The sequence below is a fragment of the Sinohyriopsis cumingii genome, chromosome 1 (assembly GCF_028554795.1).
Source record: "Sinohyriopsis cumingii isolate HCF-2022 chromosome 1, ASM2855479v2, whole genome shotgun sequence".
NCBI classification, from domain to species: Eukaryota; Metazoa; Mollusca; class Bivalvia; order Unionida; family Unionidae; genus Sinohyriopsis; species Sinohyriopsis cumingii.
This window is the reverse complement of record NC_142961.1, coordinates 166,469,892-166,489,319: the sequence shown is the minus strand read 5'-3', so window position 1 is coordinate 166,489,319 and position 19,428 is coordinate 166,469,892. Positions and strand designations below refer to the sequence as shown.

The 19,428-nt window shown below is 34.2% G+C and overlaps 1 protein-coding gene across 1 annotated transcript in view; it reads left to right on the top strand.

Annotated features, from left to right (window-relative positions):
• LOC149808324 (proteasome activator complex subunit 4B-like) overlaps window positions 1-13,703 on the top strand; it is a 155,972-nt gene extending 142,269 nt beyond the window's left edge. Inside the window, exons 43-47 of the mRNA XM_089975872.1 lie at window positions 1,799-1,951; window positions 3,546-3,620; window positions 6,299-6,490; window positions 7,004-7,157; window positions 7,789-13,703. Of these exons, the coding sequence (XP_089831998.1) occupies window positions 1,799-1,951; window positions 3,546-3,620; window positions 6,299-6,490; window positions 7,004-7,138 (555 nt within the window). The 3' untranslated portion in view covers window positions 7,139-7,157; window positions 7,789-13,703. The remainder of the gene's footprint in view (window positions 1-1,798; window positions 1,952-3,545; window positions 3,621-6,298; window positions 6,491-7,003; window positions 7,158-7,788) is intronic.
• Window positions 13,704-19,428: the final 5,725 nt, after the last annotated feature.

Below are 19,428 nucleotides of genomic sequence, written 5' to 3'. Positions count from 1 at the left end.
TGAAAATTTTGTTATTGCTACTTAGCCTCAGTAGAAAGTCATTTTCAACAGAAGAATTGTGAGTTAGTTGGTTCTAAATTAAAATGATACCTTGATGATTTCAACTATGGTTGCATTGGTGTCCATTTGAACATCTTGTTATTGCTACTCCTTCTGTGGAATTTCCACCAAACGGGTTATTCTTATTGTGTTTATATTCCTAGATGAAAATGATGCTGATCTGACATGCAATATGACCACCATGGAAGCCATCTTTAAAATAATTTTAATGGAACTCCTTTGGAATGGATTTTCATATTCAGTTAGGACTTTCACCAAAAGACTTCTTATAATGTTTGGTTGGTCATAAATGAAAATGCTACTGATCTGACATCCAGTATAACCACCATGGCAGCCATCTTAAAATATTATTTTTACTCATCTTGAATGGATTTTTGTATTCAGTAGGGTTTTCACCAAAGACTTCAGATGGTGTTATCTTGGTCTTAAATGAAAATGGTGCCAATCTTAATCCAATATGGCCACCACATTGACAAATTTGAAAACTTTGATATTGCAATAAAGTTTTCAAATGTTTTCAACTCTTAGCATTTAAAACGAAGAAACAGTATGGTAAATATTTTGAATTGCTGGAAATCCTTTTTGCCATTAGATCATCAGTCACTTTGAGGGCTCTTGTTGGAATATTTTGGACTTGAAATTATTTGGGCTGTATTGGGTACACACCAGTTTAAAAAAAATAAAAATTTGGTTTTTGGTTGAAGTAGCCAGTAGTATAAGACTTGTTTGATCTTCAAATTAGATTAGCTACATAAGCAGATCCATGTAATACACTATGTTATGTGTTACGTATATTTGATTTAATTTAATTGTGTGTTTGTTAGTTTTAATTTTTTTTTATTCCATTACATGCTATTGTAATGTAACTTTATTTACTGGATTTTAAGTTTTCCAGAAATTCAGTTCAGTTCTATTTGACCTGACTGTTTTTCATTAACAACAGAATAATAGAAACTTTGTATCTAATGCTGACCTAGTTCCTGACCATGATTCAGAATCAGTAAGAGTTGAAGTAAACAACTTTTTTTATTTTTTAAAATTCTTTCTCAGAGTAAGATTCATAAAGTGAAATTGAGGCCATGCTTGGAGTATGTGGTAAATAACATGTATCAATTAGGTTTTTCCAGTGGATTGACCCACATCCATGCATCTGTTTTGTATTGTGGCATGATTTATTATTGATGTTTTGAGAAAGAATAGTCATTACTTGCCTTAACACTTGACCAATTAAAGTGTTTTATGTTGTGTCCAGTTTTTTGGACTAATTATTTTATTTTCTTCAAAGTATTTGGATTCCAAGAGATTATTTTTCCCTGGAAATACTTGTGCTTTAAATTAATTATTGGACAAGGACAGTTATCAAAATTTACACAGAATTCAAACACTGGAATATTATTTTCTGTGATTCAACAAATAACTGTTGACACCTTAGTACGAAGTTGACCACAGCATATGTCATTGCTTTCCATTTTGGATTTCATCAGGATTCTAACTCAGTTTCATTAGGACTTTTAATACTAGGACTTCTATTTTTTAATTCTTGGGTTATTTTTGGATTTGATTCATAAAACCTTAAGTTCTTTTTCTCATTTTTCCTTGTTTTTCTAGGAAAATAAATTATTTGTTAAATTTTACAAAGCTTGTTGTCTTCACTTTTTTCTTGTTATGATTTGTAAGAGCCCAAATGTAACATATGTAACCCATGTGCATAAAACATTTATTTTCCTTTGGTTTCCAGATTACTGGTCTCCAGTCATGGCATGCCAGGACTGCAGTTCTTTACTACATGCAGAGCATGGTGTTCTACAACTTCTTCATCTTACACAATCCAAAGTACACCAAGGAGATCCAGGAAATTATTCTTCATCTACTCTGTGATGACCAACTGGAGGTAAGTATGCAAAGTGGAAACCATATCCATCACTTGGTCTTATGTGGCATCTTTATAAGTATTACCTGCCATGTGTATACAGAATGATGACACAGTGGTTCTGTTCCATTTTTTCCTGCCAACTTAAAACTAGATATTTTTGTTTTCAGCAGCTGGATCTCTTATTTGCAAAATATACACCTTTGAAGATAGCTGCTTACAGCACTTTAGAAACATCATCACAGCAGTGGGCGAATGTGTATTTGCAAGCAAAGATCCATGATTTTCCAAATGAAGGGTGTTTGAAATTTATTGACAGTGGCACTTTTGTGTCTTACAACTCTTCACTATGTAATCATTAAAAATATTGATATCGATATATAGATAAATCAGTTTTCCCTGTACATTGTGTATTTACTTGCATTTTTTAATCTCAGCAGTAAATTTATTCCTTCAGTTTGATTCTTTAGCATGTGAAGAATGTTGATTGTGCATTCACTGGGCTTGAAATTGACAGTTGCTTGAGTACCCATGAGGACTAGTACATTTTATAATTTTTATTTTTGATTGTATAATCAACATGTGCTTCAGGGTTTTGCTATTTTCCTTGTGAATTTTTTGTTATTGCTATGAAAATTTTAACTGCTTCATGTCAGAAAATAAGTTGGAACTACTTCTCACTACAAACAAAACACTATAAGTAATTTGGCTTGTTTTTCTTTCAAAAAAGCACAAAATAATGAATTAAAGTTACAAAAGAATCTTAAAGGGCATTGACCAGTTGAAAAATAAAAGATGTGAAGTTAGTAGTGACTATGCTTAAGTTTTCTCAGAGCCGACAATCATCTGTCATGTATAAAATACATTTTACAAACATAATGAATTAACAAGTTTGTTTTCATATGCAAAGTCATCTTTTTGTAAGTTGGCAGAATATAATTTGAACACTTACTCTTATCAATTAGAAATTAACTCGGGTGCATGTGAAATAAGTTAACTTGCTGATATATGATTCCGAGACATACTGATGAAAATTATTTGTCAGTTAGAGGCATGTAGTGCTAGCCAAAAGGGCATAGAATAGATCTTAATTTATGTAATGTATGCTTGATGTCCACCTTTAGTGAGATCATTTTAAACACGGGTGGTATTGAAAATTTTCTTACTATCAGTGATAGATTATCTGCTTTTTATATGACATTCATATGGTAGTAGAATAAGTTTTAAAAATGAAACTTCAAGGTTTAATTCTAATATAAACTGTCTTCCATTTTGGACAAATAGTATCGATTGTTAGTTGCATACATAATTTAAGTTTTTAAATGTAAGCATGAGTTTTTCAATATGTATTTGCTTAAATTAAAGGAAAACAATTTCACATTTCCATGATTTTCCCAATATTACAGGTCTGTATATGCAGAAATTAATCTCCAACATTGGGGACCTGGAAAAGGTTGGTAGTCACCAAAATTTTGCTAGCCAGTCAGACTATTAAATTTTAAAAAAATGCAATAGTCTGATAGTAGCCTTTGTTTAGGAGAGTACTGTACATATTGAATTCTAATTTATGGGTTGTTTTTGCAAGTTATAACTCTTTAGGCTTTAATACTGACAGGTGCGTGAGATGGCAGCCACAACACTTAGTGGATTTCTTCACTGTGGCTATTTGGAATTGAACAAAGACATGCTGGTAAGTTATTGATACTGAAAAGTTTTTTTTGGTGCTATATTTATATGCCAAGTATATGGTGGAGCATATTATGTTACGATAATGTCTATCCATTTATCTGTATGACTGTTACAAGTCTCAATTTAACACAAGACCTTTTGGATCGCTGCACTAGGGAGAATCCATATTTATTTTAGGTTAAAAGGTCAAGGTCACTTGTTGAATAAATATGGTTTCTACAAAATAAGTATTAGTTACTCACCACAATATGCTTGGCTCAGCTGATGTTGATATCTGAGAGAGCTTGCCAGTAGCGTATTGTGGGTTGGTGGCTTTTCCTGGGGGTTTTCCCGGGTTCTTCCTCCACCAAATATACTGGCTATCATGTATAGTTTTGTATGCTGAACAATGGCATTAAACCCACAAGCCTCTAAATTACATACTTAGATCAAATTTTGTGGAGGACTTGTAGATGAATTAAGGAAGAAGCCTATTGCTTTGGGGATCCAAGTTTAAAGACACTGTGACTAAAAGAAGAAAAATTGTGTCCACATCCAAACATTACTTTTGTATCACAGACCAGAACCAAACACTTGCGGTAAGGAAGAAGGCTATTGGGAGGAGTCAGGCATCAGAATTCATGGTCGCTCTGACTGAAAAATGGTTTCTTCACAGAGCAAGTTTACATATAATGTGCCATTGATAGTACTCTTCTTTTAATGGCTGTAGTATTTTAAATGTTTAAAGCCATAATTTCAAGTACAATGGAGAATTAAAATTATGACAAAATTTAAACAGTCTACAAAAAACAAAAAGACATCAAAGAAAAAGCAGATAGAGAAGTAAACAAAATGAAAAATATAGCAGTTGTTAGTGTACTCAAAAGCAAATACATGGGAGGAACTGATTATGTTAATGGCATAGTGAAATTAAAATTTGCATGGTTTAAGTTAAACAAAATATAATTTCTCATGTGATAATGATGATAGTTAAAGTTTTCATATAATTAGTGTGTGTGTGTGTGTGATTTGGATTTTTAACGTAGCTTTAACAATTTTTCAGTCATATCCCTACAATGTCTGCAGTGTGACAGTTTATAGTGATGTCTAGCACTGGGGCATCATGCCACAGAGGTGTAGCATGATGTCCCACCCAGTCACATTATCCTGACACCAGGCCGACCAGTCCTAACACTAACCTCATAATGTTGAGCGCCAGGCAAGGCAGCTGTTAGTACCATTTTTGTAAGTCTTTGATATGACTCGGCCGGGGATGAGGCCGAACCCACAACCTCCCGCATCCAAGGAGGATGCTTTAACTACTAGGCCACCAGTGCAGTATTCATAATTAATTATGATAGCTATAAGATCTGTTGTGGTAGCTGGTCAGCCTTGTTGCTAGTTGTGTTTTAATTGTTTTTCACACATTTCCAATGATGATTATGTCTGGTGACTGTGATGGCCAATCTGAATATTGTTTGTCACATGCCATTGAGTTGCTGTCTTTGATACATGCCATATGGCAGTTACCTTCTTCATGACCCCTCCCCCTTGAAAATTCTTTGGTAACAGAAGACAATAAATTCTGATCCAATATATTTATGTAACTCTCTGAATTGATGACGCCTTCTACAAGTGTCAGTCTGCTGGCCCATTCAAAGTTATACAGCCCCAAAACATAGAGAGATGTTTTTATGGGGAGAATGACCACTGTACATTCCACAAGCATTCTAGTTTGTATTCCTTCTTGGTTTTCACAACACATCTACCTTCTTCTTCATGTTTAACATGTTACAACTGTACATTCTTAAACTAAGTAACAAAAACAGTGAAAAACCAACAAATTTACAGAAATGAGTGCTGGTGACCACAACAGTTGTTTTTCATATGCATGCGATGGATTTGGTTGTTAGTCATCACTGCTCCCACACTAAACTTGTTCTAGATAAGATTTTCCTTGCATGAGAAAATTGGACTATTTCTTCTGTTTTGAGGATAACAGCATAATGTCTTCCAAATTAAGGGAAGATATGAAATTGGCAGTAAGATGTTTTCAAAGCATTATTGCAGTAAAAACAAAGGGTGTGGTGACCAAGTTGAATCCTGCATCTAATCAAATGTAGCAGCCTGAAATTGCCCAGAAGGTTGAATTAAGATCACTGACAATAAACAGGTAATCAGTTTAAAAGTATTTAAAATTTGTTTCATCTCTTCAAGGATGAGAATGACATATGAACATGTGATAAGCCTATGTCTGCTGTAGTATGCATACTGGAAATACAACCAAGATACCAACATGCATAAAACAACACCACCCCACCACTGAGAACTCCAGAAAATGAAAAGATAATAAAGTTGATCTGCATATCAATAATGTATCACTCCACTGCACAAGTATATTGTTTCACCCCTACCATATAGAAAACTATTACAAGTTCAGATTCCAACGTAAAGATAAAAGGTTGCAAAAGAATATTTAGTGAGAAAAGGTCTGAGATTATTTTAGTCTGAATTTATTTTCAGTACGACATTGTTGACAATGGCTAATGGAGACTAGTGTAAGAAGAGATAAGCTGTGTAATTGTTGATTACTCTCTGTTATTATTTATTTCTAAACATCATTGTCATTTAAATATGAATGCTAAGCTATGAAATATGCATATCACATTAGTGCAGTTTTTACTCTCAATTATCTCTCAGGCCCACTTTGAAAGGTTGAGGTCCACCAAATTAAAGAAGTTCAGCATGTCACTGGAGATGTTGATAAAGCGGCATGCTGGTGTGCTTGGTCTGAGTGCTTGTGTTCAGGCTTACCCATATGATGTTCCAGAGTTTGTACCCCAGATCCTAATGGACCTTGGCAACCATGTAAATGACCCCCAGCCAATTCAGGTAATTGTAGATGTGGTTCTACAATGGTTTATGTTACAGATGGATTATAGGACTAGCCAATGGAGATGAGTACTCTGTTTAAGATATTACTAAAAATACTTGTCCTCATTTTTTGTAATCAGAGGAATTTATTAAATTGATAAAAAGAAGCCTAAAAAGTTTTTGCAGTTAACAAAATAAAATTCTTTTATCCAAATGACAAGACCTTTTCAAGAACTTGAGATACAAAACTGTGGTTTAATTTTGATTGAATTGCTTTTTTCTTTGTCATTTACTAGTCTAATCAACCACATGAAAGATTTAATATACAGAACATTTTTTGTTTTTGCACTTTTCATCTTAGAACTGACAGCTTGTTTGGATTGTTGATTACATATGAAAATTTATTACATGTATATTAGTAGTTGGACATATTTTAACATTTATTTTTTAAAAAAAATACATGCTACATGCAAAATGGTTGCATCATTAAGTGCAGCTTTGGATATTATTTCAACATTATCACTTGAACAGATGACGGTGAAGAAGACCTTATCCAACTTCCGTCGGACCCACCACGACAACTGGCATGACCACAAGCTGATGTTTACAGATGACCAGCTGGTGGTTCTGACTGACCTGCTAGTGTCACCTAATTACTATGCTTGACGCTACTGGAAATTAGTAGGTAAGCAGAAATAAAAGCAACCTTTTATAGTTATGAAAGTCTAGAATCACACCTTTTTGTATGTCCCACATACCCCCACCAGCATCCCCATAAAGTTTTTGACCCATAACTTTTTTTTGTCCAAGAAAATTTACTGAAATTCATATTTTGTGACATGCAGGTATATTATAGTTCTAGATGGATTCTTGTGTATACAGAATATTATATGTTATTATAATATGTTGATTAAACATCCCTTGATTTGTACTGTATCTAGAGTATAATGTTCTTTTAGGCATGTTCTATTTAAACATACATGGTACCCAGGGAAGGCAGTTTTAAAAAAAATACATGCTAGGGTACTTTGATTTCACAGAGTTCATATTGAAATGATAAGAACTTTTAAATTGCATCTATGGGTATGTACCCCACTTTTAAAGTGCCTTCCCTGGGTCCCATGCATTTTTTAATGGAACCACCCTTATGTACTTAAGTAACAAAGACTTCAGATATTGAGGTCAGCAACAAAAGTGAGAGGTTTTGATAATTGGAGCAAGTAATGAAAGTGTATAATTTATACTATCAGTATTTGAATTGTTTTTCAATTTTTATTGACTTTACTACTTTGCTTCACATGATTATCTCTTTTCAGGTTGATGTAATATTCCCACAGGTCATTAGGACCAGGTCTGCTACCTCCAAGGTACAAAATTTCATCAGGAGAACAAAGCCTTATAAATCAGACTGTTCTTTTGCAGTGTTTACTGCTAGGAAATCATTTTAGCAGTTAGATAGATTCTCATTCTTCAGTACCATGCCCATCTCCAATGGAATACAGATAGACTTGTACAGTTTTTATTTAAAGTCATTGTGTTTTAATATTACATATAAAATACATTACCAGATTGAAACTATTCACTAGCTAAAGTAGTTGATCTTTGTGATTTAAGAAGAAATAAGTCAAATATGATGAACTGAATAATATAGTTCTTAGATGTTTGTAAACAATAATTAAATGTTATTTTATTTGCATTTTTTAGCAGTGTAAAAGAAAGATGCATGAAGTTTCTTTTAAGTGTGTACAGTGAAGTTTTAACTCTTTAATATTGACATGGAAATGCAAGCGAAATTTCCGACTTTTATGTTTTGTGACTATTGCCAAGTACAGAAATAAGTGCATCCAGTGTACACAAAGTTCGGGAAATATCCAAGCCAAGAAGTGGATGCAGTAACTCTAATAATTGTTTTTAAGTTTTTGCTCTTCCAGCTAATTGAAAGAAAACCTTTTTTGGACTCTTTCTTTGATGAGCATGAATGTTATAGCTTCTGAGTATGCAAATGGCATTAACCTAAATATTTGTTTACTTGAAGTTAAGCAAATAAAGTTGAATAAAAAGAGAAATTATAATCATTTGCTGTGTATACAAGGGCATTTATGAATATTTCAGTACCTCATCTAGCTCACAGTTGAAAAGTGAAAATATTGTTCAAATCAAATACATGCAGTTCACAATAATCAGGAAAGTGCATTTAAATGGACATATGAATTGTCTTGATGTCTTTTCAGTGCTGGACATGATCATGTGAAATTTCAGTTCATAGATTTTATCATGTATATTATTGTTTGGTAACACAGATATATAGACGACTGTATGATTACAATGTTTCTTGTTGATGTTATCCCTAGTTTAGAGATTGGCTGAAGCATCTTTTCACTTTGTGGTATACTCATTAGGAATGGTTTCACTGGAGAAAAAGTTCTATGCACCAGTCTTGCTCAGAAGGATAGTGTCATCTATTTCTTTCATATGAAACTTAATGCAGTTGTGTAATGAATGGATTTTGACAAATATTTTCATGAAGGTTCAGTCACCTGGTCATTTTGATTGAGCTTAATGTGCATTTTTTCTGAAAACGGTAAATCTTCTTGTAGGTAACCTGTGGACTAAATATCATACCAGTCGAAATCTGTGATTTTATTTATGTAGATTAACATTACCCTTCAGCAGGATGATTTGTTTGCATGTATTCACTCTTTTTATAATTCACTCCTTTTGCTTTGGTTAGCAAAATGTCCAGAAAGGCTATAGGCCCAGTTTCCACATTCACAAATGTAATATTATTACTACTTTATTGTCAAATTTATCATGTCCTACATCTGTAAGTATTGGTACAAGTACTGCAGATTTATAATATAGATTGATCCATTGTCCGGATAGCTGCTTGTTGATGCAAACAGTCCATTTAGAAGCTACACTCATTTATGAAGGAAACTGCAGTTGAAATTAATATTGTCTCTAGTTCATGCATTTTGCATACAGGTTGTCCTTAACTAGCTCAACACTTCACACAGCCAGAATCAGCTCTATGTGAGGACTGTGTTATTTTTTACCAGGGACATATACATACCATGTTTTTCTTTACCAATGTATCTGACATTACAAACTCCTTAATATGTCTACCTAAATTGATTTTATGAAGATAAAGTTTTATGGATTTTTATTTTAGCATAGTAAATAATGGATTTGCAGAAAAAAGAAGAATTATATGAGTATAGTCAATATTATATTTGCATTGAGAAAGAAGCAGAATTGCTTGAGCACAGTAAATGTTGGAGTTACAGAAGAAGGGGAATGGTAAAAGATGAACTTGCTTCAGCACATTATTTATGGAAAAGTAGTAGTGTAGATACTTGCTTATAAGCTGTAGTCAATGGCAGATAATAAAGACCTTGATCTGCTGTTGCACATAGCACAGGCAGATCAGAGTCTATATTGTTTGTTCTGCAGATTACTCCTAACAACCTGCACAGACCCAGATCTGCAGGCACATTATGTGGTGGCAGATCTGGATCTGTGCAGTTGGAGTTGCACTGGTAAGCAGGTATAAATGGTACTGTGAGATTAAAATGTCAATACTTAAATTAAACTAGCTAAAGTTTTAAACAAAAAAAATACACTTTTGGTACTAACAGCATATGAAATGGAATCAGCAAGCAGATTAGATGTCTCTTTTTTTGTACCAATCTGGGTGGTGCAGATAATCTTCTAGTGCACTTCCTCCACTCATTGCTCTAGTCACATGATATTTATAAAGAGAGTTTTAAAAAGCCCATTACAGCAACTCATTGTCTGAATATTTTTCACATCCATGGTGGAGGAGGTCAAGGACATGTATTCATGGACAAGTATCAAAGTCTTGGGATATACAAGTGTTTAACAATATGCTTAGGATACTGATTGCATATTTGTAATTCTAGTTACAGGTAGTGAAATTAGAAAGTAATAAAATAAGCTGGGGTTTTTTTGCATCTTATTTCTTATAAGTTTTCTAGCAAAATATTTATTGCATATTATTTTCTAGGGATTGAACTTAACTTATGCCCGTGAACACTTCAAAAAGATGCTTACCTGTGAAACACAAAATGCAAACTCATAACCTTTACTACTCGCATGCACTTGCTTAAATTTTGGTATTGAAGCATTCTTAAAATTGTAATCTTTCTTTGCCAGTGATTTCTTAGCATTGGATTACATCATACATTTTGGCATTTTGCTATGAATTGAACTAAATGTTTAAGAGCTGTCCTTAATTATATCCCTTACAACATCTTATGCAATACAATAACAATTAAACATGACAAAAAAAATCAAAATACTTAAGTGTGTCTGCCAAAATCATTTATCATTGTCAGCCTCTCCATCTTCGCTACACCAAAAGTTGGCTGATTTTCCTCAAAGGGTCAGAAGACATCATGATCATCTTTTATTTCTTTATTACTTGTAACACCTGCCAACAAAATGTCGAGCATTTGGTCTTAAACTCTCAGAATTAAAACAATTATGTAATCAACAGCTCATTGTGTACACATCTTATTTATCAATTTTAATCTTATTGCTCTGGTAAACATCATTGCATCAGTCATTGTAATGGAGGAACATTTCTAGTCCACATTACTACTGGTTCTTGCTGGTCTTTTTTAGTGTGTTGATAGAACACATAAAAATACCATGGTTTTTTTTCAGTAAATTAATAAAAATTTCTTTCAGTTTTCAAAAATGGTGGATCCAAGTATAAAACCGTATGTGCAATGGATTGCATTTAAAACAGTATTTTTGACCTACTGCCAGTAGAATCACATGTATGTCTTAATATTTATCACCATGTATGCCTCTTAACATTATGAAAATCATCTTATAGTATCATATTTCTATCAAAATCTGTAAACTTTGTGTACAAAGCAAAGTATGTGACTTGTGAATCAGGAACAGATTGCTTGGGTGAACTATAAAGGGATCAGATGTGGTCCATGATGGCTTTTGAGTCTTTGATTAAAAATTGGTTGTTCTTTGGTTGAAGAGACATAAAATGGAAAGACCAACCCAAAAATTAGTTAGGCAGAAACACTCTAGCAAGTGTTTTTGATGATTTTTTCTCTTTAATTGCTATTGCATTGTTCAAGATGTTTCAAGTTTTAATGTATAATTGAGCTGTCTCTTGACCATGCTTACACTAGTGTAATACAGCACTAGTTAAACATATTAAGTGATACCTATGAACAACATCAGAGTGTAAAGATAAACTGTATAAAGCATGACACAGTTCACATGTGAATATCAACACTGCTGATTCATTGAGTAAGGATGATATTGATAGAGCAATTAGACAAGGGCTGACAATAGGATCTAGAGGAAAGCATTGCTTCAGTATTTTGAGATCTGAATAAACAATTTAATGATTTTCTTTATTTCTTTCCTGTTCGAACATTGTTTAATAAATAATAGTAAAAACTAGGGTAATTTTGGGCACATGGAACTTGGAGTCATGGCTTGTGTAATTCAGGGCTTGTGATGTTTGAATCAGGGCTGGTGATGTCACCAGCCCTGGGTCAGTATCTGAAAAAAAGTTCTTTTAGCACCACAGCTATCCTGATAGTCCATGTATTTTTGCATAGTTAATTAGAACTTGTTGCAGAATCTACTTGTAATCAAATATGTTACTGAACCTTTATTCCCACAGCATGTTTAGCAGCGTCATTCTTCAGCAGCTATAATATAAAACCATGTCTTCGATTCAGGGCTTTTTTAAAACTTTGCTTTGGATGATTAGGAATGATTTTGTATCCTTTTGCATTTCAATGGAACTTGTCTGGATACAGAGTACCCCAGATCCATGTCCATTAAAGTCACAAAGTTTGTTAAATCTTTTCATCTTTAGCTACTATTGTTAGATTTGACATTTAGTATTCTGGTTCACTGCCAAATCTGGCCTGAGTTTTTGATCTAGTTCACTTCTAGTGTTCATAGGTTATACTATATATCAGATTTGATCAATGCACATGGCTCTTGGGTTCTTGGGTTCCTACATTTTCAAGTTTATGACCAACCGCTCCAGTGGCCTTGTGGTTAGAGTGTTTGCCTAGAATGTGGGAGGTCGTGGGTTCAATTCCCAGCCGAGTCATTCCCAGCCGAGTCATACCAAAGACTTATAAAAATGTTACTAACAGTTGCCTTGCTTGGCGCTCAGCATTAAGAGGGTAGTGTTAGGACTGGTCGGCCTGGTGTCATGATAATGTGACTGGGTGGGACATCATGCTACATGTCTGTGGCATCATGCCCCCAGTGCTAGACATCACTATAAACATCCACACTGCAGACGTCGTAGCAATATGACTGAAAAATTGTTAAAGCTACGTTAAAAATCCAAGTCACACACACACAAATTTATGACCTGAATTTTATGTGACTATTTGTGTTGGAATATTCTTTATTTATATGCAGTGTTAAGTAATGTTCTTAACTGTCTTGTCTAAATTTTGGTGAATTATTCTCTGACCTGGGTGGCACACGCTAATATCACCGGGTAAATTGATGGCTAGAATTGGCTGCCAGATGAATGTACATAAAATGCATTGACTTATCAACTTTCACCTTCGTAGAGTTTTGAATGAAGTCACTGTTTGTCATGGATATTTGTGTAATGTTTAGTCAGTATTACACTCATTCACTTTTATGGATTTATGATTTTGAACTAATTTGCAAAACAAAAACATTTGGAAGTCACTGACAGACTACAGACCCATGGAAACCTGTTTAATGTAGACATTCATCTGGCAAGATCTGCATTGTCAAGAGTTTTTACGTAAAGAGATATTCAATTTTTTTTATTTTGTACAGATTTTAACTAGATGATGAGTGATTTTAGCTGCTGGAAAAATTGTGCAGTGATGTCAGTTTTCTGTTTTGTCATTCGTTACAGAAATCTAGATTTGTACATCCTTATGAAACAATAAGTCAATATATTTGCATGCATTATCAAATGGCTGATGTGTGCTTGCAAGATTATAGCAGCTAAAAGTAAATTAAGTGTTTGTTGCTTCATTCCTTGCTGCCACATGATACATTATATTCTTGGCCATTTTTTCTTTAAACCTACATGGAAGAGAAGACAGTATTTTGCCAAACTGCACAGTTGGACAGAATTGTGAATTTTATGGTGTATATACATGGTATTGGTATTAAGATACCATTCCCTTATTTTATGTGAATGAATAAAAAATTTATTACAGTTAGTCTCTTTTATTTCAATCTGCTTTTTCTCATTTCATGTCTTTATTGTTGATTGCATGGGTATGTGTCTGTGTATATGTCTGTATGTCTAAATGCACATGTCGCTGTGAAAAGGAAACCTCAAGTAAAAATTTCCATGGAAACAATTTGTTTACTGCATTTTGATTTGTTATTGAAATTTAATTCTTTAAAAAGAAAGTAATAAAATCTTTAAATTTGTGTCTGGTCCTGGTAATTAAAAATCCAACACAATCTTCAGATTAATTTTTTATGGATCTAATATAGACAGAAAGAAAAGATAAATGTAGGAATAACAGGTGAAAATTATATACCAATATTACTTACCAAATGAACATCATTTCCTACAGTTGGATAATGTGTTGGAAGTCTATATAGTAATTCATTTGAAAATTTAAGTGTAATGATAATGAACAGGAATATGACAAATTAGTGTAATTGTACTCAGTATTTTTTTTTTCAAAACTATTCACAGTTATTCTTATGGAAAGTGTCTAATAATTCTATCTACAAAATTGTTTGCTCAGTTTGGATCAGCAAAGAAAATGGAAAACAATTTCTGTAGGATTTATTATTGTTATTATTTGTATGGTGTCCTTCAGCTTTCCAGCAATTGGGACACCCAAAGCAGAAATGTTTGGGGGCCCCGAGTGGCCGAGTGGTTTTAAGCGCTCACCGTTACAGATCACTGCCATCTCACCTCTGTCTGCGTGGGTTCGAGTCCAAGGCTCGGCTAGCGTGGGTACGTGGGAAAGCCTGCCAGTAGCTTCTCGTTGGTCTGTGTTTTTCCCTGGGTTTTCCAGGGTTCTTCCTCCACTATTAATACTGGCCGCCATGTATAGCCTATCTTGTGCTGAAAAATGGCATTAAACCCTAGAACAAAGCAGAAATGTTTCAATATTTTACAGTTCACATTATGATGAATCTGATAATTTATTACATTATCTAAATTCTCATGTAAATGTACTTTTTACAAATAGGATTTTTGTGTATATGTGCTATTCTTTATCCCACAAAACAATATTGAACACAATAACAATTGTGATTGTATTCCCTCTTTGAACTTGTCTTGTTTCTTGAGCTTCAGTCAGCCCCAAGAAACACCTGTCACATGCTCTACAACCTTATTTCTTCAAGAGGCCAATGAGAAAGCATGTTTTTATTTTTATTTTATAGAATTTTATCCCAGTGGGTTGATCAAGTTAAGTGATTATGAGTAACAGACATCTGTGGAATTTTGTGGCCTCGTACAGACAATAATATCCCATCACTGAACCACAGACTACCATATATACTTGCATATAAGACTACTCCAACTGCTAACTGCACAGATCCATATCTGCCATCACATAATGCACTGGCAGATCCAGGTCCATGCAGTTTGGTAGGAATAATCAGTAGAACAAACAATATAGACCTTATCTGCATGCACATTATGCTATGACAGATCAAGGTTTATTTGTTTGCAGTTTCACTAATCGTATAATTGAGTGCATACGGTATATTGAGATATTTAGAGCAGCCTGCTTTAGATACTCTAGGGACCAGTTTAATGATGAAATGTGTTTCACTGGAAAATGTATTCGATTTGATTATAATTTTTGATATATTTTATATGGCTGCCAACAGTGGAGAATTATTATTTTATGATCTTGTTTGTCCATCCAAGTAGTATTGATTGGATGTGTCCTGGGCCACACCTCATAGTTTTTTTTTTCAAACACAAATACTCAACCTCACACACAATGAAAACAATTGAGGCCACCATGACTTAGAACCTCACCAAATTCTTTTTGGAGAAATCCAATGTCAGCGTAACATTACCCACTGATATTGAATGAATTATTCCCATGGCCACACCACCAATATTCTTTTCCTTCACTTTTTCCAAAACTAATAGCCTACAATAATTATAAATTACCGTATTTACTCACGTATAAGATGAGTAAAACTGCAAGCAACAAAGATCCTGATTCATGTAGCATAATGTACCTGTAGATCAGGATCTGTTGTTTGTTGTACTGGTTACTCCTAACAATCTCCACTGATCCAGATCCGCTAGCGCATTATGCAACATGAGTTCTGGGTCTGTGCAGTTTGCAATTGGACTGGGATTTTAAGTTAGTAAACATGATAATAATGAACATTACCATTTATTTGGGGTGAAAAATCATTGGACACCATAATCCTAGGTGTACATTAAACGTTAACAAATGGAAATTAAATCACTTAGGTTATTGATACTGGTATTTTAAAATTATTAGGTTATTCAGCTAAAGATCAAACACTATACATTAAACAGTATACATTAAACTATACAAGAAATAAACATTCAGCCACAAGTCTTGCATTTACCAAGTTTGAATTGTTTAGTTAATTAGAACTCAGCAACCCATTCCTCTAAAATTCAAACATTAAACATTAAACAGTACAAATTTAAAAGAAATAAACAATAACTACATGTTCTGAGGTTACAAAGTCAGACTTTTTTTTTCTCAGTTAATTTGAACTTGTTAACCCTGTCATCTATTACACAGTAAGCTTTTAACTGTAGACAGCTTTTAACTGTAAAAATATATAGTTTGAAGAAGAAAAAACCACTCAGTTTAGCAAATATCGTTAGAGTTTGTCAATAATGCTAAAGTTAGTACATACTATGTCACTAAAATTTACAAAATATAATTTAGAAATTCTCTAAAGAAATTTTTTTGCTAATGTTAGAAGATCTGCATCGATGTACTGGAACAAACTGGTAGCTGTGAAGAGATGCGGCAGCAATTGCATACAAGTTACATTATAAGCAATAATATAAATATTAAACGTCCGTGTCATGGTTGGATACTATAAATGGTTGATTTAACAACTTGCGTATATTCCACTGACCTGTATGTTTGAGGAGTGCCAGTTAATGCTGACGGGCACATGTAGCCAGTTATTTTCGTTTGAGCTGGACCTTCTGGCCAATGAAAAAACTTGTGTTAAGTCGACCACTACTATAATAATTTTAATTTAGTATAACCGTGATAAATTAAAAAAAAAACATAATGGACATCAGATTTAGTAACTAACAAGTGGTAACATTATTCTTTTTTCTGCAGCTCCGTTAAAGCTTCAGTTAATAAGACGTATGCATGTTAATGACATCAGATATATTACATGGAAGACGATAATTTTAAACAAAGAATTTTACATTTTTTATAAATGTATCATAAAATTTCATAGTGATTATTCAGTTACACAGAGAGCAGTGTAAAGGTTTGGCAAAGTAAGCATGGCAACAATGGAAAACATTTTGGCATTTATCTGGTCAAAGTATACCGGATCTAACATATAGGTTCATGTCTACTTTGAAATAAAATAGTTATTGTCACAAGGCTCAACAAAATTATCTAATGATAAAATATTTTAATCCGAAATGACATTATGATCATGGAGCTGGAACAGATGAATAACGGAAAATGTCATTTGAAGAAATAAACTTACTGCTAACGACCGATGAAAAATTTAGATGGAATTACTTTTATCTACAAGATAGTAAGGGTCTAAAAGGAGAAGGAAAATCTAGATTGATCAAAGTAGCAGGTCTTATGTGATGTGTATTGTAGGTGCTTGAATACACATAAGATAATTCAATACACATTTTCTACCATTCAAGATACTGTCACAAAGATCACTGGAAAAAAAATTCTGCATGAAAATCGCTCTTGGCCATGTGAAAACATTACAATAACGTTTTGTCAGTACATTTCTGATTCAAAGTTGCACTAAACTATGGAGATAGTGGTCATGGTATACGCTTGTTACCCAGTGATAATGGTGATGGAAATTTACAGTATTGTTTTGTACACCAACAACTCAAGTCATCAGACATATTTACTTTAGGAATAAATACCGCTATAAAGACTGAAATGGTTTTCAAATGAATTCCAGAAGCTGAAAAACTTTTGTGAAAATATGGACCTGACAAGTTAGATAATGTGTTTAATATATGGACAATACAGGGGATTATTACTACTATATAATCTCATAATTTAAAACGACCTGGGTAATAAAACAGTCGTTTATGACTTCGGTTGCGGACGCGTATATAATTTACTTTTTAAAATAGCCGTAGCTGAATCAATTCTGTTTTTCTTTTCATTTTCGCGGGGCCCCTTTTCTTTTCTGATTCTTTTGGTTACTAAATTAAATCTTTTAGTACTAATTGCAAAGAACCAGCTAATTAATGCAAGATTTAACAAATAGCAATTTTATTATCAATACAGACCTGCTTTGCTGTATCTTTTGGATTGATCTTTATTTTAGAGGAATTTGGGAGCTCACGGACGATGCGTGGGTCCATTCCAAAATCGGACATTGTTACCTGCTTCGTTTCCGGAACCCTCCATCTTTTTCAAGGAATTCCATTTTATTCCACCAGTTTCAGCTAGTATCTTTACGGGCAAAGGTGTTCACCCTCCTAAGGAAGGCACAGTATGGATAGTGATTCGAAGTCAGGGATTTTATACCAAGATCTTCTTACTTTCAAAAAAGGGTGAAAAATGTGATCCATCATCGAGCTTTCTCCATTGAACAATTTCTTTCGGACGAGCGTTTCAAAATAGCGACATCTGCCTCAGTCAAGAACGCAATAATTCCAAATGACTGGGCGATTGCCATAGATCTCTAGGATGCATATTTTTACATCTCATCTTCCCAGTCCACATAAAAAAAACTGCTGTTTTGTCTGAGGGCGGAAATCTTAAGGGTTTGGTCTCTTCCTTTCGGTATTGCATCTACTCCCACAGTCTTTATCAGGGTGATGGGTATAATAGCGGATCATTTAAGGTCATTAGTAACTCCAGAACATTGATGACTGGTATGCACATCGTCCCCCTTCTGAAGGATTTGTCCCTCTGTTGGGCGACCGTGACCTGTGTTGGTCTAGTTCCCAGTCAAGAGAAGTCTGACCTGATCCCATCTATGAATTTCGTTTACGTGGGGATGAACGTTTTCATCTTCCGGACAGAATCTCACAAATATTTACTCACAAGAACACTGAACAACAGACTGCGTTGGTTGCTCGGTTTGACCTGTCTCTCCTTGGGACTCGGGAACATCTGTATACTTAGTTCCCTTTGGAAGGATTCATATGAAACCTCACCCATTAATATTTCTAGCAAACTAGAGATCTCAAAAGAACAACCTGTTTGCTTGGATCCCATTATGATCAAAATTTCATTGTCATCGGCTTTGCTGGAAAAAAATCAAAGATATGTTTATCACTGGATATTCGAAGTGCACTTCGGAATATAGCTCAAACCATTTTACCGACATCTCGGGGCCCCGAGTGTTTTAAAGTGCTCACCGTTACGGATCACTGCCATCTCATTTCTGTCTGCGTGGGTTCGAATCTCGGGTTCGGCCAATGTGGGTATGTGAGAAAGCTTGCTAGTAGCTTCTCGTGGGTCAGTGGTTGTTTCCGCGATTTTCCTGGGTTCTTCCTCCACCATTTATAGCCTATCTTGTGCTGAAAATGGTGTTTGACCCTATAACAACAACAACAACCGACACCTCAGATTCAGGATTTTGACCCCACATGGAGGTCGAAGAAATATTCCTGCTGGGCATGTTATCTCGGTAATGATCTTTCCACAACATCTCCAGGATGCATCAACCGCATACGACATTGCTACATCATGGTCGCTACAGATACATCATCCATC